Source organism: Serinus canaria, chromosome 3, assembly GCF_022539315.1.
Source record: "Serinus canaria isolate serCan28SL12 chromosome 3, serCan2020, whole genome shotgun sequence".
Taxonomy (NCBI): domain Eukaryota; kingdom Metazoa; phylum Chordata; class Aves; order Passeriformes; family Fringillidae; genus Serinus; species Serinus canaria.
This window is the reverse complement of record NC_066316.1, coordinates 14,710,698-14,723,105: the sequence shown is the minus strand read 5'-3', so window position 1 is coordinate 14,723,105 and position 12,408 is coordinate 14,710,698. Positions and strand designations below refer to the sequence as shown.

The window sequence follows — 12,408 nt, the reverse complement described above, 5'->3', positions numbered from 1 at the left end:
CTTTCAAAGTACTCTAGATATGTAGATTGGCATGTCAATGTTCTACAGACAGTAGCTCTAGAAATAGCAATTGTGTGTTCTGGATGTGTCCACACAGCCCTATGTGATGGGTTCTTCTTCACTACTAGAAAAGCTGGGAGTTTCCTGATATTCCAGTATATTTATAAATGCATCATATTTCCAATTAGTTTGTAATACGGTATTAACAGAGAAAATTTTCCAAGTCAAATTATTTTTGTCAAACAGAGGCATAACTCAGCCTCAATTTTTTTGGCAAATATTTACTACACTGCATGTTTAACTCTGCTTCTGCATTATCCTACTGATGCCAGCAAGCACCCCCTACACATGCAATTCGATTGTGGAATCAAATTGTAGAGGTGAGCATGAACATCTATTATAAAAACATTAACTCCAGTTTCAAGGTAAGGAATATTTTCCAATTTGACTCAATACTACCCCTGTAAGTCTGAATTCTTCTATTTAAATGTATAATTCAAAATAATTCCTTTTAAAAATGGGATATTTTATTAAGATGATCACTCAAGTTCAAAGGTATTGAGGAATTTGTTAGAAATGGCCAAGAACTGGGGAGCATCATAAAAATGGGAAGTGCCAATTGAACATCCAAAAGATATGCTCACATGATAAATGAACCAAGCTTTTCTAAACAATGACTTAAACCAGAAATTCATTATTAGCACCATACTGTGGTGGCCTTCTACTTCTCATTCTTTCATCTTGTCAAAAATCCAGCCCAAGTCTTGTTTAGTAGCTTATATCTTTAAAGTGCAGGACATGTTATGAGAAAGACAAAATATTTCTAATGTTGATAAGGAACTATAGTGCCAGTATGCTGCAATTTTAATACATTTTCCATTAATTTAAATTTAATTACTATTTCATAATAATCAAATGGACATATTACATCAAATTAACTGTTTAACACTACTAGGAAGGCAATATGGATAGTTAGCTATATCTGAGATTTAAGTAGAAGAACAACTCTTTAGACCAGCTGGGAAAGTATCCCTCTGTTTGTCATTTTCGCAGAGATAATCCTGGTTTCTCCTTTGTTCCTGACAGAAATTTGAATTTCCAATGTGCACCAAAAATACCTTCCAATTCAGACTGATGCCAATGCAGTAGTTGTTTGGGATTTTTAAAATATATGTATATTCAGGACACTAAGCCTGTTTATCTATCTCCCAATAAAGTCTTTTTCTTTTTTTAAAATTTACTGACAAGCTGATTGACAGACATCAATTGGGATCCATCAGCACAAGCACCACAGGCAGTATTCCAATCATTTCCCAACTCTGTAACACACTGACATATTGGCCAAGATCAGATGTCACAGGTAAATACCCTTTTTTATTCAGCATCAGTGGCAGCACCCAATTGGCAAGTGGTTGGTGTGTGTTATAAAGAACCTCTGATGACATGCCTTTTTTAAGAGTGCATTTCCATCCCTAATTATACACAGTATTTGCACTGAAACAGTTAAGAAATCTTAAGATTTCCTCTTTTTTTTTTTTTTAATTAAAATACAAACAAGGTCATGTACTTCTGAAATATATACTCTTATGGGTTAACCTTTAATCTATGGTTTTTCTTTTGGGGAGAGGGAAAGGCAGAAAAACATTAACAAAAAGAGCTGCTTCAGACAAAGAAAATTGTCCTATTCATCCAAAGATGTTATTTTAATTGGTTAGGAAGAATCATTGTCAAATGTGTTACATATCTGCATGGAATTTCTAGGCAGCCATTGTTGGCAGTGCAGCATTCACTCCAACCAAGGGCACACGGGGTTATCTGGCAGAACTGTGTGAGACCAGGAAATAAATCTGCAGGAAGCAACCGAGATACTCAGTGTAGCTGTCAGGCAAGGCTGGCAAAGTGATGAAAGAAAAAAACTGCACAATAACAACAATCACTATTTCTTCAATTCTGGGAACTATACCCTGTTAGAGACAGGCTAAAAAGTTCACTGTTTGCCATCACAGTTTTACAAAGAAAAGATGACTGATCATACTGCTAACATTTTTAATTAATAATCTATTCTTTCTTTTTTATAATCCAGCTTAATTAGGCCTGACGCTCAACAAAACTTGAAGTACAAAAACATATGGTCACAGAAAATACTGTGATGCCACAGATAATCCACTTAGGTCATTAGAAGTCCTCCTATTATTAGGAAAAAAATATAATCAGCCAAATACTAATTAGATAGGAGCAGGTCAGAGATATTTCATTATTTATAATACTTAAGTACTAAATTAAAGACAAGTAACTCCCTGTCTAACACATAAGCGTGCAGGCACATTAAAATATAAACCAAATGAATTTTAATAAAGCACTTTCAGAAATTCCACATAAGTAAATAATACTAGATTGTAGATATGTTTGCTGTATAATATTCAACTTGGTAATTTATTCAAAGTATAGTTTTATACCTTCATCCCAGTTAAATTTAGTGCCTTTTAAAGCAGTATAAAAATAAAATCGCAGCTTTAGAAGGCAGATACTTAAAACAATTTTCAGATGATTTTCAGGAACAATTTTATTATCAGTGACTCACATAAAAATTGTAATTTCTAAACATGTCCCTAGGGCCCAACTGAAGCTTGTAACATATCTAAAATAGTGAGCAGAAATAAACAGTCTTCCAGTGATCCCCAAACTGAATTCCTGCTTCTTCCAGAGAAACTTTTAATATCTTGCACCTACCAAGAGTGGTTTAAAACAGTTGCACAGCACAAGGCTATTAACTATTTTGCTAGCATTTAATTTATTTGTAAAGGAATATGTCAACACCTTTTATCCTAAACCTCCCACATTGTGCACACTACTTCATTCAGCTGATGCAGTGTAAGAGTAGGTGTAAAATTCCATCTTTAAAAATATAACAATCACCATCAAAGCAACATCAACCGTGTCCAGCTCCCAGAGCCTTGTTAAAGCAACAGCAAGAGAAGCCTTGTGCGCCACAGTCCAAGAGCAGTTACATTTTTCATTCTTTTAATTATGTGGCTGATTGGAAAAACCAGAGCAGTGCTCACAGAAGGCTGGCCAGGCCCCTCCTCTGCTCTTACAGTTAATGTAGGCCATACAAATATTAAACTCTAATGCCAGCCCTGCACTTGTTGTGAATGTTAGAACCATGACAAACTCGAGTCAATACCATATCCGATTTGAACCGCGGGAGGGCAAATACCTTCTGTGAGCCACAGTTATGACCTTACAAAACAACCACACTTTCCCAAAGTTAATAAAAACCTGCAGTGAAGTCAAAATTGAGGCTATGGTTTTGTTTTTGGGTTTTGTTTTTTTGCCTGGCAGTTCTTACCTTTTTGTTGTTCTCTTTAATATCTTGAGGATTCAGGGACTTGTAGTCACTGAGGGGGAAAATGGCACAGTGGGTATATACAGTATTTGATAAAAGCAGCAGTTTTAAAACAAACTAAATCTAAAAATTTGACATACAATAATATCATACAGTAACTAGCAATTTCACAGCAATTCAATCAACAAAACTAATAGTGTGGAAAATTAAAGGAATAAATAAATAAATAAATAAACACCGATTACATGTTTCATTGCCTGAAGCTCTCCATCTAAAAAAGAAGTTAAGGCAGGGACTAGAAGCCAGCCTTGACAACCAAATTTACCAGGAGGTAATCCGTCCTTGTCAGCATACAAAGAGCTTATTCCTCTCATCTCATTTCAACACTGGTGCAATTCTCATAATCATCTTGAAGTCAGTTCTTTGTATAAGATTAAGAAGAAGAAAAACAAATCACAGAGAGGGGAGAAATAATTGTTTATGCAAGAAAGGAGAGCAAAGAGGTCACAAAGTTTGAGCATTCATAAACCTGGTTTCTTAGAAAGGACAGTTCCCTGCTTGAAAGCAAAGGGTGAAAACAGTTCAGCACCTAAAACACCTTCTTCAAGTTAAAAAATTGTTCAGTATTTCTATGAGAGTTAGCTTACGCAGGCAAAGAGTATACAACTTACATTAGGTCTGGTCTAAAGTGATGTAATATTGCACAAAAGGATAAACCGTTTCTCCACGACGTGGTGAAATTGGTGATTTTCACTCCCCTATAGTTTTTTGTAACTTCTTTGCACCACACGAGCAATGACTGACTAGCGTTTGGCTTTCTCCCCAAAACAGGACTTGGTATTGGGCTTGGCTGGAAAAAAAAAAAAAAAAAAGAAAAGAAGATAAAAGAATTTAATGGAAGATGTGAATTAACATTAATTGACCTAACTAGATGATCTGTATCCTTTGATGTGAGTTTAGGTCCTTCACAGCTGTCAGTTTACAATGACTGTAACTTGCAAAAGACACAAATCGCGAGTTATTACCTACAGTTGTTGCCCTAGGCACTCGTCTCCCAAGGATGCAGATATACAGGATTCCAGATCTGCACAGGGGAAGAGGCCAAGAATTGTACCAGTGGAAACACCCGTGCTGAAACACGGCACAGCCCTGCACAGCCCATGACACACAGCCTTGAAAACACTTCCCAAAATGCAGCCATGGAAAAGCATCTCCACGAGCCCTTTCACAATCCAAGTCATGACACAGGACTGATGAATTCCTTTGGTACAGGCTCCAGAGGAGAGGTTTTGGTGCTCTTTCAGTGCCAGTGAATGATTGCATAAAGGTAATTATGGCACTGTGTTTGTGAACAGCCACTTCCAACCGTACCCAAAGAGCTGCCTCTTCCAGGCTTCAGCTTTTCTACGTGGGAAAGGAATTTCAGATGAAAACTCTTATCAGAGGGTGGTTTCTAACAAGTGTCTTTAGCTAACAACCATTAGATCATCATTAGCTAATAACGACCATTTTCAAAAAAGTTATTTTGACCCTTTCAGTAACATTTTTGTGGGCATAAACCAAGAAATAAAATAGAACACTTCAGGCATTTGGCATTTGTCAGACTATCCGCTGCTCCTCAAATTCAGCATACTGATTGCAGCAGCTGTTTTCAAGACATACACACTTATTTCCCTAGAAAAATACTGTCACTTTAAAAACTTCTTAGATCTAATCAAACAGGCAGAATGTGACTGATGCAAATCCTACATTTGAATTACAGTGAAAGAACTGAGATCCCCTATTATTTGAATGTAATATCATTTAAAGCATATATACAAAACAAACAAGCTCTTCATGCACTTCAGAGCTAGAGAGTTCCCAAATTAAGACAATTAAGAGCAAGTAATTTACTATATCACAGCCACTTTATGGTCAAATGGATTTACTTGTTATTGCCTGTTTGTGAAAGACCAACGATGCCCCCCCTTGACTGAAGCCTGTCAGTGCTCAGCAATTAGCTGCTATCAACTCATTTGTTTTCACTGCTTCTCGGAAAAAAAAAAAAAAGTGGACAGAGCTGGGGAAGTAATTTTTCATTTACTGTCAAATCAGCCCTAAAATGTTGTTGCATAAACACACTACCTCCTCACCAGACAGAAGCACTGCTAACTCATTTACAAAGTGCAGAAGGTATACCTTGCTGAGACTTTTTTTTTAACACCACATCATATGTACAAAACAACTTGTTAGAAAGTGCTTACGTTTTGTAATCCTGTCAACAATTCAAATCAGCATGAACAAATCCATTAACGACGAGACAAATATCTCCAAATACACTGAATTAATAGCTTTAACAAGGATATACAAAATAGGGAAGGAAAGCAGCAATAAATTCTAAACTTTACCACTCACAAGATTATAATCAGAGAAACAAATATTGCATAGGAGCTGCCAGACTTTTACTCCAGATTCAGTGAAGTAATTAAGATGGTATTTTTCTCTTATTTTCTTTACAGCTTGAAGCAAAAACCGGTAACTAATCATTGACCTCAAATTTAAGGTGCTATGTTACTGAAAATATATTTGCTATTAAAAGTTATAGACATGGAAATAGCACTACTGAGAGAAAAAAACTAAAATAGCATTATCAAATACTGGAAAGGTGATATTTTAACAAATTATTAATGCAAAAAGCTACTTCTTCAAATCATAAAGCACTACTTATCAGATATGTTAAATGTTAATTATAAAAGCTTAATACTTGTTGCTGAAACTCCCAACAAAAATGGTAAATTTTCCAGTCACCACCTAAACACTTTATGGTTAACACTGAAATTGCCTTAGGCAACATTGCTATTTAAATTACTTTAATTACTTATCTAACAAACAGAAGATGTAACTGAATTTAAAAAGAGATTTTACAGAAAGAAATACAAAGGTATTAAGCCAATCAATCAAGCGGAATTTCATACTTTAAATAAAGATTTATTCTAAAATTATCAATGTTTAAAAAGATGGACTGCAATTCCTTGAAAATCTGGAGCTTTTTTCTGTGTTTGTCTTTCCACTTATGTTAGATTTTCTAAAAGCACTTTTTCCAGAATACAGAAGATTTAGGACGTGCATAATGTGCATGACACACAATCTTCTCTTCTCTTACCTGATAAAGCAGAAATTGTATAAGGCTTTCTTTCCACACTTATTAGTCCATGTTTTTTTGATAAAGGTGAAGTTAATACCATGACAATGTTATGCTCCTAATCACCACCTGCGTCAAAGCTTTCATTATTTAATCTATGATAAAAGCATTCAACTCCAGACACAATGGAAATACAGAAGTAAAGGCAGAACTGTGTGTGAGCACTTGACAGGCCTTCAGAGGAGTTTACAAATGTTAGTTTTAGTTTTCTTTTCATGTGTGTGTGAAAAATCATTATGCAAAACATCTTCTTTTGATTTTTGTATATTGGACATATTAATTACTGGCTTGGTGCAAACACAATTACTACCAAGTGCCTATTTCTGGCATGTATTTGCGCTACATGATTGGTAGGAACTAATCAGATGAAATGAAAATTTAATAACCTTTTTCTTACATCATTCTTTTCAGCACCGACTACACAATTCTTCTAAATGACACAGCAGTCACGACTTGCCTTTTTGAGCTCAAAAGCCGAAGTCCCTGCAAACTTGGCTGGAAATGCCACTAGAAAGCCTGAGATATCTCCAGCAGATTGCCAGAGCTGCTCACTGATCAACAGGTTATGGAATCCAACACAACTGGCTTCTGTCCAGCCGTGGGGCAGCGCACGGCGAGCACGGAGGTTCCAGAGCTCGTCCCTCGCAGTGTAGCTCAGATCTAAATGCAGCACCATGTGGATGGATTTATCAGCTGGAGTCAGCACTGGCTTCAGGATATCTTCGTTTCACACTCAACAAAAGCACTGAAGTCTCTATTCTTCTTTTCACACATTCTGGAAGCTCAGTTGATATGTTTTATAGTGTATGCATTTTTTCTCTTGGGAGATTATCCCATCGGACCATTATGCTAACAAGAGGACAATAGCTTCAAGTATTAGGCTGCATACCCACACTTGAAAATATTCAAATAGTTGGTTTTGCTGCTCTGAGGAACCCAGCAGCCGGCACAGTGATGGCTCACAGAGCGAGGGTTGAGCTGCATCTCTGACACAGTCCAACACTCAGGAGAAGAAAATCAAGACTGGACCTGTGCTGAGAACACTGGGCTACGGTACTGTGACACAGCCAGGATGAAGAAAGTAGGGGCTCAGTCTGAGGACCTCAAGGCCTTGTAGATATGTTGCATGGGGTAGAGATGTTTAAAGAAAGCAGGAGTGTTGAGGCCCAGAGGAGAAAGATGCTGAGAGGAGTAAGGAGAAAAAAAAAATTTGTAATCTAGGTGGAAGACTTACGTGGTTTGAGTTTTATATTAATGAACACAACTCCTAGAAGAGGAAAGGAGCTGAGACAAGCAGCCAGGACTGGTAATTAAGTGCAGGAGAGGAAGCTCAGATTGAGATAGGGCTGAAAGTCAGAATAGGGAAGACCTGCAAACAATGAACAAGCAACTTTTTTTCCCTCAAGAGGCAAGTACAGACACTGGCCTCTAACTTATTTGACTGAGCAAAATAAAAGGGATTTTCCCGTACCCCTATCAAAACCACGACGCTGTCTGGGCTCACTGAAAATTGTGCAACCATTAAAACGCAAGGTAAGGTAAATGAAAGTAAGGCACAAGCAGGTGAGTGAAAATGTGCAGCATGTGGCTGGATGTAGAAGTCCAGGAAACTCACCTGAACTGAACAGTCTGAAAAGCTCTATAAAGGTGCAATAGAAACAAGATACCAAATACATTTCAGTCAAATAGGTAATGTGTTCAACGTGCATTCGATTTTCTTTATTCTGGGCTGTGGAACAGTCTGGGTATAAGTCAAAAAGTGGTATCAGGAATTTCAAACACAATACGGAAAGAGTCTGCAAAGATAGAATGGAACAGCCTTCTGTTTTATTCCAAAAACAAAGAACACATCCTCATGACCCAGTTGTGCTGAGATGTTTTTTACTTAGGGTAGTTAGGTAATTTTTTACATAGCAGGTCACCATAAGACTACAATTTAGTGACCCACCAAAATACAAGCGGCATTGCTCGTTGCTTCTAATAAGGGAAAATCATGCATGTATTAGAAAATACAAATTTCCTTGAAAGAAATGCTAATTCTGCTATTCTGTTACTCTGAGAAATAAATTGATCCATTTAGGAGTACATTCTCTAACTTTGTGCTCTCTATTTGTATGATGCAAAGTGACTCTGGTTCCTACTGTCCCTAAAAATGAACGAGATATGAAAACCCAGCAGCTAGATACAAGTTACACTGAATTTATTTCCTATATATGATTAATAACAAGCATTTAGGTAACCTCCAGGTTTCATCAGCAGCAGACATCTTAAAACTTCACCTTCCTCACTCCTCTGATTGTGCCTACAGCTAATGTGGATATGCAATAAAATACAAACTTTTATCTCAAAAGCCTTAGGCAAAAGCTTTAAATTGCTTGTCATTTTACAGGTTTAATTTTGGCACAACCAAACCAGCCCATGTTCACTCACAACCCAACACTCAGACATCTGCCTGAGCTGACACGAAGCTCTCATGTTTCAATGTGGCACAGTGAAGAGGAAGGTGAAATCCTTGGGACACGCCTCAAGTTAGCAGTTGATCAAGCAGATCTGATTATTTAATGCAAAAGGGTCTTCAGTTGCCTGTTATATACTTTGATGGCCAGGAGTCTGGAAAGAGCTTTTCCAAACCATACCTGGGCAAAGAAAGGAAAGCAATCTGCAGATGGCTGCCTCTGGTTACTTTTACTCTGAGCACCCAGGAAGTGGTCTGGTAGAAAATTACAGTATGCCATCATACAACTGAAATGTGCAGATGTATATAACCTACAGGCATTCAGGGCACAAAGATGGGAGAGACTGCACTAACAAAAGCTACTGCTAAGTACTTAATTTTGTAACTTTTGTAATTATCTGGTAGCCTCCTTTTGCTTTTTACTTTGTCTAGTAATGAAGTAACATTTTCTTAGCCGAGTCTTTTAGGGTTTTGGTTTGGTTTTCATTGTCAGGGATTAAAAGGATGAAAGAAGCCAAGAATTCAGAACTAAACTCTAAACCTTCAAAACCAAAATTCACAACACATCAACTGCTGGACAATTGCCTCGTTTGCGCAACAGGACACAAGGCTGTCTGCTCATGGCAATCAATTAAGAGCAAGGCAGACAATTTATTTCCAGATGACAACCTCCCCCGTGGATGTTCTTAGCAGAGAAGAACAGGACTGCACAGGAGTGTGGGCAGCTACCTCACCAAGCTGAGAAGCTCTAAATTTATTAGCTAATTGCAAGGAGAAGATTATGTTAATGAACTGGTAAAAGGGAAACAAATCTGAGACATAATGAATTGGTTACTTATGCGGAAGTAATTTCACCTGATGGTCAGTACAGCCAGGAAAAAAGTTACAGTGATCTCCTTCTCAGACTGAACTATTAAAAAGGGATTGGCTGAGGCTCACCTAGCTTCTCTTCCCTGAGGTCGCATAATCTTTGTCTTGAGCGCCGTGTTTTCAATTAAAAATCTCAAGAAAAGGTATGGAACTCATACCATTAAGCAGAAGCCAACATGGAGCTCGGTCTCTGATGATTACACGTATTTATAATGTAACAGTATGAACAGATGACATGCAGGGATGGGGCCTCATTTTTCTGCTCTCAGAAGACAGGCAGTTTCCTTGTGTCCACCTTCCTTCCTCCAGTTGTCCCGGTGGCATGTGGGCTGAATGCTCTGCTCTCATGTAATCTGTGCTGGAAGCCCAGATGAGCTACCAGGATGCTGCTGGTTCACAATCCCTGGCTCTCTGCCACGATGGGAACGTTCAGGGTTTTGGGCAGGTTGCCAGAATTAAGCAACTTAAACCACAGATGAGGAATAGCAATTTTCAAAGCTTTTAACTTTGTTAAATGTGAACTGAACTAGCAAAATGCACCTCCCTGGGCCCAAGGCTATCTCTGCCACATTTCAAAGGCCTGCAGCAAACAATGGAAGTGTTAGAGCTTGTCAGAAAAGGTCACAAGAATCTCTTCTAAAAGAAAGCACAAGGCAAACTAAAAAGGAGAGTCACTGCCAGTTCTTCCTAAAAACAGTGAACTCTTGTTGCTTTTGCAGGAATTTCTTTTGACAGAGCCGTTAAATAAACACAAGTCATTATCCCACTCTTCTGAACATTTCAACAGACACAGATTTTTCAGGCAACCTTCTGATGTTGGCTCATTAAAGGTGATATTGCTCAAAATTTCATAGTTATCTATTTTGTAAATCTACTGCATCATTTATATTAATGTCCAACCATAGGCAGATTTATGGAAGCATTAGCCTTTACCTATGAGAAATCTTTGTTTGAAATACTTGAGAACACAACACAGATGCCAGATTTGTGCAGGTATTGCAGTAACAAAGGAAAACAATCTCTGTTTGTGTGTGCTTAGAGCACGCAGTATTTTTAAGACTGGTATTGATGTCACAGTACCTCTGAAGGCCCTAGTACTCCTCTTGGCTGACAGTGGAAATAAAATCAGTATATTTTACAATCCTGCATGAGGCGCTGGTACCCATGAGCTGCTGGTACTCATGAGGGGGCACCAGGCATAAAGATGGATATTCTTAATGCTCCTGAGGACAGCAAGAGATAAGTGAGAATTTAATGGAAACAAGTTTTTGCCATGATAAACTACTGCATCGGCAGCTGACTCTATGGAAACAATCACGAGATGGAAATTAACAAAAGTATTGCTTCCCTCCTCAGTGGTAAGGAGAAGCTGTCCATAGATGATGTGGAGACATCTGAAATGCTCAGTACTTTTTTTTCTACATCTGTCTTTATTCTACAAATCAGATGGAAGTTGGAGACTTGCATTACTCATACAGGCACAGAAAGGTCAGATTTCAGCCCCATGTGGAAACAGCTTAGATAAGCCAGAACCTTTCAGATTAGCTGAACACATTTAATGTAATCCTAAGGTCCTGGAAGAACCAATATGAAACAACATCCAAAATGAACAGTCAGTTTGGAAACTTGAACATAGGGGAGAATATTAGAAGTGTAGGAAAAGACTACATTTCCTTCTAGTCTTTAAATGCATAAGAAAAAGGGCAAACAGCAAGAATGCAGGCAAGTAAATGAAAAAGAGGTGGAAAAACAAGTAAGGCCCTTCTTAGCATATGAAAGTTAAAAGAAGACAAGCAACAAACATTAATTTGTCATCAGCAAATCATGACTAGCACTCCAAGTTCCTTCTGCAAGGGGAAAGCAGGGAGGAGAGAAGAATCATATAACAGATTACAGATGTAGCTGAGCTCTTTTAATTGTCTTTCAAGATGCTCTCATAAGGAAGCATGGAAAAAAGAGCCTTAATGAGACTCATAAGGTGCAAAACAGGCTGGAAAACTATACCCAAGACTAGTTTTAAGTGATTCTTGGAATTATGCATTGAAAAGGGTTCTGCAAGAGTACTTCTTAGGTTCAGTGAAAGCCTGAATTAGGAAGGTGAACGATGCACTGGACAAGAAGCTGAGATGGACATCAAATGCACTAGAAAACTCCAATCACATAAAAAGGAGTAAAGTTCTGAAAAAAGCAATATGAAATTCAATAGCTACAACTGAAACATAGGAAGGAGTAATCATTTACATAAATACAGGATAAGGAAGAACTGGTTAGGTAACAGCTCTTCACAAATGGATATGGAGGAAACAGTCTATTCAAGCTGAACATAAAGTCAACAACATCAGGTTGTTGTGAAAAAGACAAATATTGTACTGAGATGTACAGACAGGAATAAAACTTCCTGACAAGATCAAGACTGCCTCTCTCACTCCACTTAGCATTGACAAAACCACATCAAAAATATTACATTCAGTTTTCCCTGATGCAGAGTGTAAGGAAGATGAGCCCAAAGAAAATTGGCAGCGATGGAAGGGGGAAAGCATGAAGAAAGCTGAAGCA

General features: G+C 37.8%; 1 protein-coding gene across 13 annotated transcripts in view; it reads right to left on the bottom strand.

Annotated features, from left to right (window-relative positions):
• The window catches only part of EHBP1 (EH domain binding protein 1), a 205,049-nt gene that overhangs the window by 75,337 nt on the left and 117,304 nt on the right, over positions 1 to 12,408 (bottom strand). For all 13 annotated transcript variants that reach the window (XM_050972588.1, XM_050972589.1, XM_050972586.1 and 10 more), the window contains 2 exons: positions 4,018 to 4,196; positions 3,350 to 3,398 (listed from right to left, as the gene is read on the bottom strand). In XM_050972588.1, coding sequence (XP_050828545.1) covers positions 3,350 to 3,398; positions 4,018 to 4,196 — 228 coding nt within the window. The remainder of the gene's footprint in view (positions 1 to 3,349; positions 3,399 to 4,017; positions 4,197 to 12,408) is intronic.